A 17,891-nucleotide genomic window follows, 5' to 3' on the forward strand; every position below is an offset into this window, starting at 1 on the left:
TAGCCCCTTCACCCACACACACATATATATATATATATCACACACAACAATAAAATAGTAATATTCCTCAAATCTTGCCGGCGAAAAAAACATGTCCCCTTTGTCGCCCCATTTATTCCCGGGGGAGGGGGGGGGGGGGTTGTTCACCTCTTCTCGCTCACCTTTCTTGTCCAGTACGCATGGCCTGAGAACCGTCTAAAATGTATGGGATTAGATGTCAAACACGTGTTCTATAACAATTATTTTATATATTTGGAGGATTTATTTACATGCTAGCCGTAGAATATAATATTTATTCAAACACATCTGCACCGGCCAACCGTTCTACACCTTACACATCTACCACCGCCCATAATCGATGGTTTGAAACTTACTCCACCGCCGGCCACCGGTAGTCACGGTGATATTTGAATAATCAACACACTAAATATTAATATTAATATTAATATTATAATATGAACAACTAAACAAGTCATTGAGATGACAGGTGCACGGAGGAAGATATGGAGAACTACGGGGTTCATCTACTGGCCCTATCACATGTATACCTGGTCCCACACCTTAAATCGCAGTGCACCAAGGCCTTGATCCAACGGTTAACAATTCATAACGTAGTTGATGCACTTCAACTTGCGAGGCTATGTGACGCACCTGATCTCTACCTCAAATGCATGAAGCTCATGTCTAATAGCTTTTACGCCGTTGAAAAAACTGAAGGCTGGAAATTTGTTCAAAACCATGATCCTTTCCTTGAACTCGAGATTCTTCAGTTCATCGATGATACTGAATCGGTACGTACCGAATACTAGTCACTTACCATTTCGTTTGCTTTGAAAATTACCTTGGGCATTACTTAAATCGTGTCGGGTTGGAGTATGTGGGTTGACAAGTTGAATTTACAACTGGAACGTGACTCGTAGTTTTATTCGTGTCAAAAACATTAATCCTAGCTAACTTGCACACATTTAAAACCGTGTAACCTGAATACAATATGTTTAACCCATTAATTATCAAAACGTATCAAAAGGGTTGGAGGGTATAATCAAGTTGTAAACATGTCAGTTGAGCATGTTGTAAAAAATGGCTTAAATTAAGGGTCTTGCAAGCTACTCGAGATCGGCTCGATAAAAGCTCGAACTGAGCCTAGCTTAAACGAGCTCGAGCCCAAGCTCGTACCAAAAAAAAATAAGCTTGCAAAATGAGCACGAGCTTCATGTATCAAGCTCAAGTTGTCTTGCGAGGTTAATATGTATATATATTTTTTATTTAATATTCTAAATCTATATTTGTATAGTTTTTATTATTGTACAGAAAATTATGATATAATTTAGTATATACTATAAAATTTATAATTAAAATAATAAATGAGCCAAGCCATAAATGAGCTTGTAGGTCGACATGTTTAACTAAACATGCTAGCGGATTTATCTGTTTAAGTAAATGGGTTAAGCATGCCAACCCGAGTACCCGGGCATTACCCGTATAAATAAACAAGTTAACCCAAACACGACTTGTTTATAAAGTAGGTTAGCTATACCAACACAAAACTAGATTATTTTCGATTCACGTGGAAGTTGTCAACCACTAGGTTCCACAGTCTTTTACCATAACCATAAGTTTTCCAGTAAAAGATTTATGGTAAAGAAAAGATCAAACTGAAATTTGATCTAATTATTGGTTCAATATCAATTTTCAGAGGATGAAGATGAGCAGGAAGAAGATAAAAGAACAGAACATGTATTTTCAGCTGAGTGAAGCCATGGATTGTTTGGAGCACATTTGTACAGAAGGTTGCATAAACGTGGGACCACACGACAAAGAACCGAGTAAGAAGATGACCCCATGTAACAAGTTTTCAACATGTCAAGGCCTGCAACTCTCAATCCAACATTTCATGAACTGCAAGGACAGAATCAATGGAGTCTGTGTTCGGTGCAAAAGGATGTGGCAACTCTTTAAACTCCATGCATCCATATGCAAATCATCTGACTCTACATGTAGAGTTCCTCTTTGCGGGTAACAAATCATTCTTGATTTAATTCGGTACATAATCGTATTTGCTGTAATGGATCAGATAGATTTGACCCAAATGGGATCGGGCATGGGTGGACCTATATATGTGTTAGGTTGGATTTGTATGGGAAAATCTCAGTCGTCCCCTTAAAATTAGTGTTAAGTCCCGATGTTGACCTCAAGAAAATAGTTTCTGGGTCCGCCACTCGAACCATTGATTTGGGTTCTAGAAGATAACATTTTACATGTGAAGAAAGAGTTAGGTACCATATTGTTAGGTGCCATATTGCAATAATGTTGATAACAAAATGCATTGATTTAGAGGTAGGTACCTTAAAAAGCATGCAACTTGTGTTTCAGTCAACTACTTTTTGAAATGTTTATATTCAAAAAAAGACAAAAACAATAACATATGACTTTATGAGAGGCAACTTGAACCCGACCAACATACTACATCTAAACAAATAGAATTTAATCCTCCTATTTTCATTTATATATAACATTTTGCTTATCATCTTTCAATTCATGCCATGTTTTTCATTTTGGGTATTAAATCGACTTAAATAAACTTTCAAGGCGTAGCGTACTGCATGGTAATCGCTTATTTCCATCTTATTAATTGGCAAACTATTTAGTATTTACGGTATCAATCTCATGAATTTCTAGGAAGGTTTTTTCATAGACATCAATATGAAAGTAACATGATTTTATTTACTTTTATAACGTATCACATATGAACCCATTACTATTAATTAAGAAGGCTGGCCTTTGATAAAGTTGTCTTTACATGTTGCGTGCTCAACTGTTCATGTGTATCGTAGTTAATAAGATCACGTCACTTAATGTTAGTAGCTTAAACTATATATGTTAGTTATGTTTATTGTCGAATGAAATGAAAGAGATTATAGGACATTCCATATTTCTGATTGATTTAATGTAAAACTGAATTGTTATGACAAGTATATGAAACCATACATATAAGGTTAAGGTTTGATTGTGACCCGTCATGAATTGTATTTAATTTAGAATTCATTTGTGACCGAGTCATTTCATTAATATTGTAGGCGATTCAAGACGCGATGTAGAGAGGAAAAGAAGAGGAAGAAGAAGAAGGAAGAGGTAAGATGGGAGTTATTGGTTCAAAAAGTGGCGTTAGCAAAAGCCACGTCCTCTTTATTGTTGCCCAAGAGAAAAAGGATGGAAGAAGAGCCAACACCGGTATGTGGGGATGCCAATGAGAATAATAGTTATGGCATAATAAATTTAGTTTGTTGACTATAGCAATCAATATATAGTTAAGGAAATAGCAAAAGCATGTATTTGTATATCTTGGGTGTGGGCATACCATACAAATTTATATTGTATCATTATTATATTTTTGAATTTTTTTCAAGTGGTAATGTAGAAATACTTTTATGGTTTTAATCTATTATAAATCCACATACGATTTTAGTTTGATGGCAATTGTTGATATTCAAGAACTTCTAATTAAAATGTAAAAGAATTGAGATCCTTATTATGTTCAAACATTTTGGAACTCTGATTTTGTTATTCTTATGCACTAGATGAATTTATATCAGTTGTGAACATGATGTTGAATTCATAATGAATATGTACATCATCAGTATCAACGTGTTCTTATAAGTATCCGTCCAAACTCTCTGTCTGTAGGATAACAAAATATTAAGCTCTCTGCAAAGAAAAAAAAAATAAAAAAAAATAAAAAAAAATCATTATTATTATTATTATTATTATTATTATTATTATTTTGAACTGTAGTAGTTGTACTTAGGAATATTTGACACAATTGTTTTGGTTTTCTTGAGATTGACATTAAACTATAATATTCCCCGTGCCAACTTTCTTTTAAATACAAGACCCTAAACCTACCAACTTTGAAAAGTAGTGTTAAACAAATGTTAATATGTTATTTATTTTTAGTGCTCTCTTGTGATTTAATGACGGGTTACTAGTATAATATATATATTAAAATGATTTTACATGTAAAATTAATTTCTTTCACCATTAACATATTAAAGTTTCCTAATGTCTTTAAATACATACTGAATTTTTAAAAAAAAATTCTTTAAAATGACATAATTAGATGTTTAAGCTGATTTGAGTGTGATGGACATTCCGAGCATGCATGAGTGATGCTTGAGATCTTTATGCCTTCCGGTTCAAAACATGACTCAGTTTTTTCTATAGTGGTGAGTTTCCTTTTTGATGGTGTTCCTGAGTGAGCCAAGCCTAGAACCTCAAAATTAGTATGCACGGTTGACATCCCCATCTCCTGACGGCTCACTCGTGTATTGAAGGTAGTTCCAAACGCGTTTGTTTCAAAACAGAAGAAACTTGTATTCTAATTAAGGTAATATACCATACAAAATATGTCAATTAGGGTAATATGTCAATGCTTCATCACAAAACCGGTCATTTGATGTTTGCGTCTTTTGTTACTTGTTTTTGAGTTGCATCTGTGTTCTGTTTTCAGTTGAGTTGACTGTGCTACATCATATGCTAAACATGCATTGTTCCCAATTTTGTTTACTATATTATTATTTTGTTTAGTGATCATCGTTTCTGACACCACCACCACCAGTATCTGCCATAAAAAGAGATTGTAACAATGTTTTCAGGTGACTCTATTGAACATGATCGATCACAACTGTCGCCTCTCTAACCTAAACCAAACCACAAAAATACACACCATCACATACAAAAAGAAAAAACAAAATACGTACACATTATGAACTAAAATTCTTAAATTTGTAAGGCTGGACAGAACAACAAGGATGGGAGATCGGGATCAGGATAGTGAGTGCTGGAACACGTACCATCCCCTCAACCCGGTTTTGTGCCGTTTGCGGATGTTGCTTTATAAAGCAACCCGAAACCCCCTCAACTGATCATAATGTTTGCTTGACCGAAACCCGGCCTCATGTAGGTGTTTTTATGACATAAGAGATGCTTGATTTCTTTTGCATATTGTTTAGGACAATATGACTCCACCTGGGGTAATATTAGACAAGTGAAGTGATCCCAAGTTCCCAACTCCAATACATAACCTCAGGATTGGTCCAAGAATGGTCCTAAAAGGTGTCAAATTCTTGGTATTGGACTTTGTAGATTGTTGTTTACTATATTGAAAGAAGACAAAAAGTGCAAGCTTTTAAGGGAGGATCTAACCTGATAAAATATTATGAGAGAGGTCTGTCTAATTTTCCCATATTTTTGAGGTTTTGAAAGATTCGTTTCCATGTGATCAAATTCTTTTAATATATAGCTTCCACTTGTGTCTCATTCCTTCCTCTTATCCTAGCTTCTTCAACCGCATGCAGCAGTAATGGCGGCCTCAATCAACAATCATCGTTTAGGTTTTGTTGGCTTCTTGATTATATTGGTACCCCTGTTTCCCACACTTATAGATGCAGATTGTAATCCTGGTGATAAGGATTCACTCTTGTCCTTTGCAACTAACTTTCACAACCTCAATTGGTCTGCTACCATTGACTGCTGCTCATGGGACGGAGTCACTTGTGATCATAAAGGATATCGGGTCGTTGGGTTATCCGTCCCTGAAAGAGGCCTTCATGGTGCCATGCCTTCTTCTATTCAGAATCTCACGTCTCTTTCTTTTCTTAACCTGTCTTATAATTTTCTTTCTGGTCCGCTACCTGTCCGACTATTCTCCTCGTTTAACAACCTCCACACGGTTGACTTGAGCTACAATAGGCTTTCCGAATACCTACCCGACCCATTGCCGGTTACTCTCCAAGTGCTCAATTTCTCCAGCAATCGGTTTAGTGGGACAATTCAAGCGACCGGTCTCTGGTCACTTCAAAACTTGACCGCTCTCAATATTGGAAACAACAGCATTTCTGGCTCAATTCCTGTCTCCGTATGCAACTCTTCGCCAGCTTTAGTGCTCCTTGATTTATCTCTGAACGACTTCACTGGAAATATCCCTCAAGGATTCGGTGGGTGTTCTAACCTCCAGGTTTTGAGTTTGGGTTTTAACAATCTAACAGGAACAATTCCAACCGACATCAAAGGCGCACTATCTTTACAACAATTATTATTACCTGGAAACTCTCTTATGGGGGAGATTGGTGAAAGCATTACCGACCTCAAAAATCTTAGTAGTCTTGTCTTGTATGGTAACATGTTCTCTGGTTCCATCCCTCGTGATATCGGGAAGCTGTCATTGTTGGAGAGACTGGAACTTCACATTAATAGCCTCAATGGTGTTGGGAATTTCGGTTCAAGACCGTTACTTGGCGTGCAAGGTTAAGAAACAAGATTTAAGGAGTGGATAATTATAGAAAATTAAATGTGCTTAGATTTAACCGTTAGTATAATTATTATGTCCTATTATTTAGCAATCCTAGTTGTAGTCTAATTGTGATAGGTTAGATTATAAATACCCGTGCTTTGGGGTTTAGAGATTGTAACAGTAATTGGGTAATTGAGTTTTGTGAAGTTTCTCAATAATAACATATGTGTTTGGGTACTTAGCCAAATTAACGTGTCTGGGTTTTGTGTTTCTGTTTAAAACCTGGTACCAATTCCATTAATTGGTATCAGAGCGTTGTTAATCGAATACCTGGAATCGGCGTGAAGGTCGAACTGTGGTTGGAGTAACTGTGACGTGAGGGAACTCCCACCGGCTGCATTCATCGGAAAACCTGTGACGTGAGGAATTCCGGCGAAGATTATTGCAATCGGAATCGTACCTGCGGTGTGAGGAAGTTCCGATCAGTGAACAACGTTGATTTAGGGTCGACGGTGCCTTCGGCATCTGCAGTCATTAGCCGGAGTAACCGGTGGTGTGAGGGAATTCCGACTAGTGAGCAGCGGCAATTGACGATCGGCGTGAGGATCTTTATCGGCGACCTGTAGTATTGGATTTTTGGGATTTACTCAAGTACGTAACCCGAGTTCTGACTATAAGTGGCGTCCTGTAGTTGGTTCAATTGTTTATTAACATTGATTTTGGGTTCTGCTCAAGTCCAATTATTGGGCTTGGTTTGGTTCGGAAAGCCAAAAAGAAAAACAGTGAGATTTCACATTAATTGATATTTCAATTAATTAAAATATAATCTGTGGTGTTTGTCTCTGAAACTGAAAGGCGTGTTTGGGTCAGATTCAAAACTGGATTTAATCGTGTAGGCTGGAAAAATTGAACCAATTACACCGAAGGATTTTTCAAAAGCTTACAGTCGTAGAACCAAGATGGGTGACGCGAACCAAGCGAAAAAGGAGACGATCTCCGGGTCGTTTCAGTGTCCGCGTTTAACGAAAACAAACTACACGATTTGGAGTATGCATATGGAGGTTATTTTTGGGATTCATGGAGTTTGGGATGTGATTGCCCCGGGCTCTAATGACGCGAAGCAAAATAACATCGCGAAGGCGCTTCTGTTTCAGTCGATTCCCGAGGAACAAATACTTCAAATCGGTAATTTTAAATTGGCAAAAGAGATGTGGGATGCCATAAAGTCAAGAAATATGGGCGCGGAACGTGTGAAGGATGCTAGACTTCATACGTTAATACGTGAATTTGACGGTATGATGATGAAAGAAACCGAAACCATTGACGAGTATGCCTCGAGAATGACCGCGATCTCTTCTAAAGCAGCCACACTTGGACAACCGTATGAAGAAAGGAAGCTAGTTCAGAAATTCTTCACAAGCCTGCCGAGCCGGTTTATCCAAGTTGTAGCATCCCTCGAGCAAGTGTTAGACCTTAAAACAGTCGGTTTTGAGGATGTTGTTGGGAGGTTGAAGGCTTATGAGGAGCGTATCAAAGGGCACGTGTTGCGTTTTGAAGAAGGTAAACTTTTGTTTAATAATTCTGAATCCTCTTCGAGTTCGAAGCAGTTTTCACGCGAATCGAGTAGGGGGCGCGGGAAAGGTTCAAACCGAGGAAGTGGTAGTGGACGTGGTGGTGGACGTGGGAGTCAGAACCGTGGTTCACAAGGTGGGTCCAGCGAAGGGGATAAACGAAAGGGTAAAAAGGATTACTCGGAAGTTCAATGCTTTCGTTGTGATGAATTTGGTCACTTCTTTTCGAGGTGTCCGGAACGAAGGAAAGAGAGACAAGCACATTTGGCTGACGCAAAAGAAAAAGACTCGTCCCTCTATATGGTGCAGTGTGTTCAAGAAAAAGTGTACTTGAATGAAGAGAAGGTTATCCCAAAAGATTACGAGGGTGGTTCGAACGAACAAGACTTGTGGTATTTGGATAACGGTGCGAGCAACCATATGACGGGTAATTTATCTTTTTTCTCTGAGTTAAATAAGCGTGTTGGTGGCAAAGTTAAATTTGGAGATGGGTCTTATGTTGATATTTGCGGTAAAGGGTCGATATTGCTAGTCGGTAAAACGGGGGTGAAGAAGACGATGAAGAACCGATAGTCGAAAATGCTCCAACAAGCCCGGCTAGCACAAGCAACACGGTTACACCTGAGCCGGATGTTCGGAGATCATCTCGAGCCATGGTTACCCCGGTACATTTTAATGATTATGTCTTGAATTCGAGTATAATTGATGAAGATTTGCCATTGCTTGCGGATGATGAACCGATTTGTTTTGATGATGCAAAATTGAAACCGGAGTGGATGAAAACAATGCGTATCGAGATTGACTCGATAAATAAAAATAATACGTGGACGTTGACCGAGTTACCACGTGGTGCAAAGGCGATTGGTTTAAAGTGGGTTTTCAAGGTTAAAAGAAACGCGGATGGCTCGCTTAATAAACACAAGGCGAGACTCGTGGCACAGGGTTATGTTCAGCAACCCGGAGTCGATTTTGACGAGGTTTTCGCACCAGTGGCTAGACTCGAAACGATTGGTTTATTAATATCTCTCGCAGCAAATAGAGGTTGGGAATTGCATTACCTTGATGTCAAATCCGCGTTCCTACATGGCGAGTTATCAGAAGAAGATTTTGATGTTACGAGATATCGAAAGATTGTCGGGTATCTCCGGTACCTTTTACAAACTCGTCCCGACTTGGCGTATTCGGTCGGAGTCGTAATCCAGTACATGCAAAGCCCGAAGCAATCTCATGCAACTCTTATAAAGCAAATTCTTCGTTATATTCAAGGTACTCTCAGTTTTGGTATTTCTTACACTCGAGGGAAAAACGTGTTAGTTGGTTATAGTGATAGTAGTCATAACATTGATCAAGACGATGGCAGAAGCACTACGGGGCATGTATTTTATCTTGGGTCTTCACCAATTACTTGATGTTCTCAGAAACAATATACCGTTACACTCTCATCGTGTGAAGCAGAGTACATGGCGGCAAGCACAGCCACGTGTCAGGCGGTTTGGCTAAGAGACTTGATAAGTGAGTTATTCGACAAGGAAATTCAAGCAGTGGTGTTACGTATCGATAATACATCAGCAATAGCACTCGTGAAGAATCCGGTTTTCCATGGAAGGACCAAACACATTAAATCTCGATTTCAATACATTCGAGAATGTGTTGATCGCGAAGAGGTAAGTGTCGAGCATGTTAGTGGAGTTAAGCAATGTGCCGATATCTTGACGAAGGCTCTTGGGATAATCAAATTCAAGGAGATGCGTGAATTACTTGGAGTTGAAGACTTGTACGTTTCGAGTTCGAAATTCCGGGGTGATTGTTGGGAATTTCGGTTCAAGACCGTTACTTGGCGTGCAAGGTTAAGTAACAAGATTTAAGGAGTGGATAATTATAGACAATTAAATGTGCTTAGATTTAACTGTTAGTATAATTATTATGTCATATTATTTAGCAATCCTAGTTGTAGTCTAACTGTGATAGGTTAGATTATAAATACCCGTGCTTTGGGGTTTAGAGATTGTAACAGTAATTGGGTAATTGAGTTTTGTGAAGTTTCTCAATAATAACATACGTGTTTGTATAATTATTATGTCATATTATTTAGCAATCCTAGTTGTAGTCTAACTATGATAGGTTAGATTATAAATACCCGTGCTTTGGGGTTTAGAGATTGTAATAGTAATTGGGTAATTGAGTTTTGTGAAGTTTCTCAATAATAACATACGTGTTTGGGTGCTTAGCCAAATTAACGTGTCTGGGTTTTGTGTTTCTGTTTAAAACCTGGTACCAATTCCATTAAATGGAACCATACCTCTGTCATTGATGAATTACAGAAAGCTTAAACGGCTTAATTTAAGGGTCAACTCGTTAGGTGGCAGGCTAACCGATTTTAATTTCTCCAATTTCAGTCAACTCACCATAGTTGATCATGGTGAAAATAAATTCAGCGGGGTGCTACCTAGAAGCCTTTTCTCCTGCAAATCACTAACCGCTATTCGACTAGCCACAAATAAGCTAGAGGGCGAAAACTCGCCTGACATACTTGAATTGCCATCTCTGTCCTTCCTCTCGCTTTCAAACAATTCCTTCAATAATATTAATCAAGCACTCAATATTCTTAGCAGTCATGAGAAACTCACTGCCCTCATAGTCTCCTTAAACTTCTTCAATGAAACCCTTCCGGCTGCAGGAGTTTCAGGGTTTAACAATCTTAAGATCATGGGGCTCGGTGGTTGCAAGTTGTTTGGTCAAGTTCTGATTTGGCTGATGTCATTGACGAACCTCCAGGTACTTGACCTGTCTCAAAATAACATCAATGGCACAATTCCAGGCTGGATACAAACACTTTCAAATCTTTTTTATCTTGATTTATCTAACAATTCCCTCTCGGGCGGTTTCCCTGTAGAGCTTACTAAACTTCCAGCACTTGCATCACAGCAAGGTCTGGATCATGTAAAAAATAAGATCCTTCAACTACCTGTATTTGTTGCACCACAAAATGCTTCATATTTGCAGTATAATCATCCAGCCGCCTTCCCCCCTGCTTTGTACCTATCTAGCAATAACCTGAGTGGTGACATCCCTGTTGAGATTGGCAATATGCAGTCGATTCATATCCTTGATCTGAGTCACAACTATTTCTCTGGTACCATTCCCGATTCAATCTCAAACCTCAAAAACCTTGAAAGACTAGACTTGTCTCATAATCTTTTATCTGGTGAGATCCTATGGTCTCTTAAAAGCTTGCACTTTTTGTCTTTTCTCAATGTTGCACACAACAATTTGCAAGGTTCAATACCATTTGGAGGCCAGTTTGACACCTTTTTGAGCCAGAGTTTTGAAGGCAATCCAGGGTTATGTGGGGCCATCATTCAAAAGCCTTGTGGTAGTCGATCACACCCTCCTTCTCCTTCAGGACATGATAAGAATGACCTTGACACGGAAACGATTGTTGGACCAATCCTCGGGTTCTGTTTTGGATTTGGGACTATTCTCACTTGTCAAACATTCTGCATAGTGTCTAAAAGAAGGATTCTCCCTAAATGGATCCATAGATATTTCATATGGACATGATGTCCTTCAATTCCACATCAAGCATCTCACTGTAATTGATATCTTTAAAACAAACATCATGGGTAGCAGACAATCAATCTCACATAGTTTACCTCTTGTCTTATTTTTTTTTCCTTTTATTTGTGGTTTCTTTTGCAAAAGAATTTTTTCTTGATGAAGAGACACATCTCAACTGTAACCTTTTGAATCTGTTTTAGACTGGACCAGCTCATATGAATATTATTCTTAAATGGCAGGCCTACTCGTGGTTATGGATGTATAAATTAAGTTGTGTACGTTCAATCGAGTGTAACACAGTGACAGCAAAGTTGTTCTTGTACGTATGTATAATCAAGCATAATAATAATGATAATAGAATAAAACTGCCTATTTACATGATGTTAGTCACTATCTTCACAGTATCCAATTAATGACAACAAAAGAATAAATGTACCTTTATTCCCTTGAACTCGATTCTTGTTGTAAGGTCGATACGATTTCCCTTCTCTCCAGGCAAAATGGGAAACCAAGGAGATCAGCTTTGAATCAAAAGGCCGGGTCCGCATGTGCAGACGAAATGATCATCATATTCACTATGGATGTGGTGAGATTGGAGAGACAGTCGGTTACGGGAATAATGGTGGGACGGTGGAGTTTAGTAAAGAAATAGGTGATTTGGGGATGGGAGTTATTTGTATTTATACTTTTTTGTTAGCTTTTCAAATAAAAGTAATTTTGAAAACTTTGAACTAAACTTAACAGACACATTTACCTTTTTGTGTCACTTGTGATCAGATAGCAATATAATAAACTAATATTGCTTGAAGCATATGTGAGCTTCTGCTAGCTAGTGCTGTTTATAAATTATGGTGGCTTAAATGTTGCTTGAGCGATTAAAACCCATATAATCACCTCACCTGTCAAATCGCCATCAGACGCCACACCTCTTCATTTTCCACATTCTTGCTCCAGGAAATCTAAAATCGAGCGAGTAAATGAAGGCTGCCACTCGATTTACTAGCATACGAAATTGCTGGTGATCAGTTTCATTTTTTTTAATTTATGAAGAAAAGGCCAGGGAATAAATATTATCATTCAGAATTTTAGCAAGAATTTGTTGAATCGTCACCACACAGCCGCCAGCAATTGATTAGAATATACACATAAGTAAACGCGTTCATGCATGATGTACGTACCAACTGTGGTACATCATAAAAAATTGTCATTTCTACATTATGTTTAATTCATGCATGCCACCTTTTTCTTGATTTAGTATGCTCATTGTATGCTATATAACACTAGTCGTCTTATTTTATGTCTTTAAGATCACAAAAGTGTAAGGAAATGCCGACAATGACAAAGAAGTTGTGTGGTAGTTATCTGTTGGCCATACACTTTTAATGACGCCTATTTTGTTCCCCAGGTAATAACAACTCTTGTAAATAGGATAGGATATGAACTTGTGATATAAAAGGGTTTAGACTTTAGATCATGTTAACATTGTAGGATCCTTGAATGTCAAGAGATTGGTATAGTTGTGGGACTAATCTGCACTTGATATTATAATTGTAAGATTAAATAGAAAGAACACACATTTTGACAGAAACTTGTTTAATAATTTTACACACAACACATCTTTTGGTTTACAACAATACGTTTATATACTTGCGATGGTAGTTATTTAACTACCAAATAACTAACTAATAACTACCCTTAACCGACTAACTAAAATACTTCAGATATAATAATAATAATAATAATACCGGCCAGTCGCATGACAGTTAAGGATTTGCAGGAGAAAAGGCTTTTTGGTAGCACCCTTGAATTGGTCATCACTTAGGTCAACCAACTATGGTGACTGGTGAGCTGACTGAAAGAAGTTAAAATCTGAAAGCTTGCTACCTAAAGAGTTCTTATTTTTAAACCATCATATACTCTCCACAGGGAGATCTATCTACATATTTCAATACACATTAATTATTATTTGATCAATTTCATCTTTATATGTTTATTTAGTTCATTGTAATATTTTATCTTCTCACATATGAAAACTCATCTTTATTAATATATTGTTAGTTTAAATATTTTTAATGCCTAGGTGTACCTAATTATTTATATAACTATATAAAACAACAACTCTCCTTTTATTATTATTACTCCTTGAAGATCTCTTTATCAAAACTTCTATTTTACTTTCTGATATGTCATAACTCAATTATGATCATTATCATGAACCTAAAGTTTCTTTTCGCTTACATTTGTGATTGGGTAATTATGCACTTTACACATATATCTTTATCATTTTCAATTTTAATTTGTTGCTCTGTCCAAAAACGAAACCCGATGAATGGTTGACTTGATCAGGGGCGGAGGATACTTGTGGCCCGGGTGCCCCTGCCCCCCTTTTTTTGCGTGTTAGTGTAAATTAACCTGTTCCATTGAAAATTTGAGCCTCCCACCCCCTCCCCCGCGGTTATGAGAAATTTTATAAGTCTGCCCCCCTGGGGCGTTTTCATCCACTACCTCCAAACAGCAGTTAACTATACACAAAAGTAAACGCTTCCATGATGATCAACTCTTGACGTCTACTTTTCTTTTCCATTTAAAAAAATCCCTCAGGCTTAATTCATCAATCTGTCTTCTCATTCTTCTGCAACAGCTGCGACCACAATGCGGATGCGAAACCCACTCTTATTTCCCTCTACCTCCACTAACCACCAACATCTGAGCTTTGTAGGCTTCCTGATTATACTTGTACTCCCGTTCTCAACACTTGTGGATGCAGATTGCAACCCTATTGATAAAGCTTCTCTCTTGTCCTTTGCAACCAACTTTCCCACCCTCAATTGGTATGCTTCTATCGATTGCTGTTCAAGGGATGGAATCTCTTGTGATGCTAAAGGATACCGGGTGGTTGGATTATCCATACCCGAAAGAGGCCTTCATGGTGCCATTCATTCTTCCCTTCGAAATCTCACATATCTATCTTTCCTCAATCTGTCTTATAACTTCCTCTCCAGTCCTCTCCCTGACGGACTTTTCTCCTCCTTCGACAACCTCCACACCATTGACTTGAGCTATAATAGGCTTTCTGGATACTTTCCCGACACCTTGCCGGCTACTGTCCGGTTGCTTAATCTCTCCAGCAATCATTTTAGTGGGACAATTCAAGCAGCCATTCTCCGATCGCTTCAAAGCTTGATCGGTATCAATATTAGAAACAACAGTTTCACCGGCTCAATTCCTGCCTCTATATGCAACACATCTCCAGCTTTAGTGTTCATTGATTTTTCTCTGAATGACTTAACCGGAAATATCCCTAAGGGATTCGGTGCCTGTTCTAATCTCATGTTTTTGAGTTTGGGTTTTAATAACCTAACTGGACCAATCCCAATAGATATTTGTGGTGCTATATCTCTGCAAGAGTTATTGTTACATGGAAACTCTCTCACAGGGGAGATTAGTGAAAACATTACCGACCTCGCAAACCTCAGGAGTCTTGTCTTGTTTGGTAACATGCTGTCTGGTTCCATCCCACACAATATCGGGAAGCTGTCGTTGCTGGAGAGACTGGAACTTCATATTAATCGCCTCAATGGAACCCTACCTATGTCATTGATGAATTGTACAAAGCTTCAAGTGCTTAACTTGAGAGTCAACTCTTTAAGTGGCAGACTTTCTGATTTTGATTTCTCCAATTTCAGTCAACTTAGAATAGTTGACCTTGGTAATAACGGATTCATCGGGTTGCTACCTAAAAGCCTTTTCTCCTGCAAATCACTCACCGCCATTCGACTTGTCACAAATAAGCTAGACGGAGAAATCTTACCTGGCGTACTTGAATTGCCATCTCTGTCCTTCTTCTCACTTTCAAACAATAGCTTCAAGAACATCACTCAAGCATTGAATATTCTTAGTGGTCATAAGAATATCACCACTCTCCTCCTCTCCAAAAATTTCTTTAATGAAACCTTACCCGCTACAGGACTTTCTGGATTTCTCAATCTTAAGATCATGGGACTAGGTGGCTGCAAGTTGTTTGGTCAGATTCCTATTTGGCTAATGTCACTCACGAACCTAGAGATACTCGACCTCTCTCAAAATAACATCAATGGCAAAATTCCTGGTGGACTACAAATACTTTCCAATCTTTATTATCTCGATTTATCCAACAATTTTCTCTCGGGTAGCTTCCCTGTAGAGCTTACTAGGCTTCCAGCACTTGCATCACAGCAAGTTCTGGATCAACTAAACAGTACTTACACAGAACTACCTGTATTTGTTGCACCGCAAAATACTTCCCATTTTCAGTACAATCAACTAACCACCTTCAACCTTGAAAACCTGGAAAAACTTGACCTCTCTCATAATCTTTTATCTGGTGTGATCCCATCGTCCCTTAAACACTTGTACTTTCTGTCATTTTTCAAAGTTGCAAACAATAACCTACAAGGTTCAATACCAACCAGTGGCCAGTTTGACACCTTTTCCGACCAGAGTTATGAAGGCAATCCAGGGTTATGTGGCCCTCCAATGCAAAAGTCTTGTAGCAAGCAGTCTGATCTTGCTCCTCCTCCTTCTTCTTCTTCTTTAGGACATTGGAGAGACGTTAACACCGAAATGATTGGAGGACCAATCCTTGGGTTCTGTTTTGGATTTGGGATCATTCTCACCTGCCAAACATTCTGCATGGTGTCTAAAAGAAGGATTCTCCCTAGAGTGATCCATAAGTATTTCATATGGGCATGATATCCTTCAATTCCACATCAGAAGTATATGCTCCCAAGTGGAGTCACATTGTTCCGGAACATTGCAAAGACAAAGCATTTCAGATAACTGGTATCTTGCAAACACCTAGTGGTTTCAGTCAAGCTAGCACAATCGGTTGCACAGACTCACATAGTTTTCTTCTTACTTTTGATGAGTGTGTATTATTGTATAAAGAGACACATATCACCTGTAACCTTTTGAATGGAAATGGATCATATATCTGTGGTAACGGATGCTATTTCCACAGATAAAGTTTGATCCAACTCGATAAAGTTGTGTTCTATTGATTGTAACTAAGGGTACAATGAAAAGAACAAACTCTGTTCTTGTTTGTGATCTGTATGCATGTAGATTCAGCTGATCAGGCTAAAACTCATTTAGATCAACTAGAATGCATCTAAGAGTTCATATAAATTTTGAATGAATTGTAGACAGACATCAGTCATGCATAAAATTAGAGTAAGACCATGAGCTGCCGAGTTGTGACGTTGATTAATGATTCCTGAAAATGGAAGGGTCAGCTGTCAAGTGTACCCTTTTGTAGATTTGCTTGAGGGCCCAACAATAATGCTTGCGCAGCCAAGGCCCAAGCCCAAAAGAAATTGGAGACCTATAACTCTGCCTTAGATTGGTAAAACTGTAATCGGTAATACTAGTATTTAATTATTGTAACAAGTCCTATATCTGCTTAGTGCTTGCAGGAAAATATTGTCGTTATAACTATACTATGTATTTAAGGTTTTAGCATGTTAATTGTGTTCTCTAAATAGAACATGGTCATTTTAGTAAGTTTCAGCGGTGCGACCAAAGCTAGAAATCAAAAAGTCAACTTGATGATATAGAGACTGATTAGATGAATAGTTTGTTTTTAATGATCGCAAGAAATTGTTACAAAAAAATTAGTGGGCCTCACCAGTACTATACTACCTACAAGATTAGTTGAAAAACTTAGCTTGTGCTGGTAGGTAGCCTTGAAAGAGTAAAAAGAAAATATGACATAAATTACCTACCTATCTACAAAATAGAGGATTTTCAATGGAACTAAAATAGAGAATTTGACCAAGTCATACAGTGACACAAATCATAATTTACTCTTTTATTTTTATTTTGTTGATCTTTACACTGTTAAACGAGGCGATATTTTAGGGTGGTACGGTTCAATCTTACGGGGAGGCTGAAGGAGGTCAAGATAATAATTAAATTAAATTAGTTTTCTTTTAATTAGTTGAGTTATCCAAATTAGTTTGTTACTGTTAGTTTTAAAGTTTGAATTTGATTTTATAATTAGTTTCCTAGTCCTAGTAGAAGTCAAATTGTATAAGGCTATATAAGTCCTGGTCATCTTTTGTTTTATTATTCCAGCTTGTTTTTTTATCAAAGAAAGAAGTTAAACAAGTATCTTGGTGTGTTCGTATGCTCTTTATTTGCAGCAGTAACTTTTTCTTGTGTTATTGATTGAGATTAGTTCTTGATCAAAGTATCGGCTCCCCTGTTCAAGTTCAACAAGTGGTATCAACAGCAGGTTACCAATTTCGTTTGCACGGAATTTGTTCGGACGAAGTAGGGTTTATCAATCGAAGTCTAGCAAAGAGTTTGTCTCACGGAAGATTGCCACTGGCGATTATCCGAGTTGTATATTGATAACCTATTGGTGAAGGGGAAGAAGAACAAGGAGAAGACATTGAACAGAGGTACGCCATGGCCGACATGTCGTTTGTTGC

The 17,891-nt window shown here is 38.0% G+C and overlaps 2 protein-coding genes and 1 pseudogene across 2 annotated transcripts; all 3 read left to right on the top strand.

Moving 5' to 3' along the window:
• Positions 1 to 1,645: 1,645 nt before the first annotated feature.
• Positions 1,646 to 3,288, top strand: LOC143583170 (BTB/POZ and TAZ domain-containing protein 1-like). Its single transcript, XM_077065550.1, has 2 exons — positions 1,646 to 2,016; positions 3,078 to 3,288. The coding sequence occupies exons 1-2, from the start codon at positions 1,700 to 1,702 to the stop codon at positions 3,286 to 3,288; spliced, it is 528 nt and encodes a 175-aa protein (XP_076921665.1). The 5' UTR covers positions 1,646 to 1,699.
• Positions 3,289 to 5,359: 2,071 nt separating this feature from the next.
• On the top strand, positions 5,360 to 11,456 carry LOC143583169 (receptor-like protein 2). The gene is given in 3 exon segments (XM_077065549.1): positions 5,360 to 6,252; positions 10,143 to 11,389; positions 11,392 to 11,456. Coding segments are annotated over 3 exon segments (2,205 nt in total).
• Positions 11,457 to 14,059: 2,603 nt separating this feature from the next.
• On the top strand, positions 14,060 to 16,421 carry LOC143583165 (receptor-like protein 2 pseudogene; annotated as a pseudogene).
• Positions 16,422 to 17,891: the final 1,470 nt, after the last annotated feature.

This window comes from Bidens hawaiensis, unplaced genomic scaffold (assembly GCF_021521415.1).
Source record: "Bidens hawaiensis isolate Kalapana, Puna unplaced genomic scaffold, B.hawaiensis_p1.1 tig00032159_1, whole genome shotgun sequence".
Lineage (NCBI taxonomy): Eukaryota > Viridiplantae > Streptophyta > Magnoliopsida > Asterales > Asteraceae > Bidens > Bidens hawaiensis.

What these genes read in the sequence shown, in the direction of transcription:
- LOC143583170 (XM_077065550.1), top strand. Translation starts at nt 1,700, where the DNA reads ATGAAGATGAGCAGGAAGAAGATAAAAGAACAGAACATGTATTTTCAG. An exon ending in TGTAGAGTTCCTCTTTGCGG is followed by an intron (nt 2,017 to 3,077) that starts GTAACAAATCAT and finishes TTAATATTGTAG; the next exon opens with GCGATTCAAGACGCGATGTA.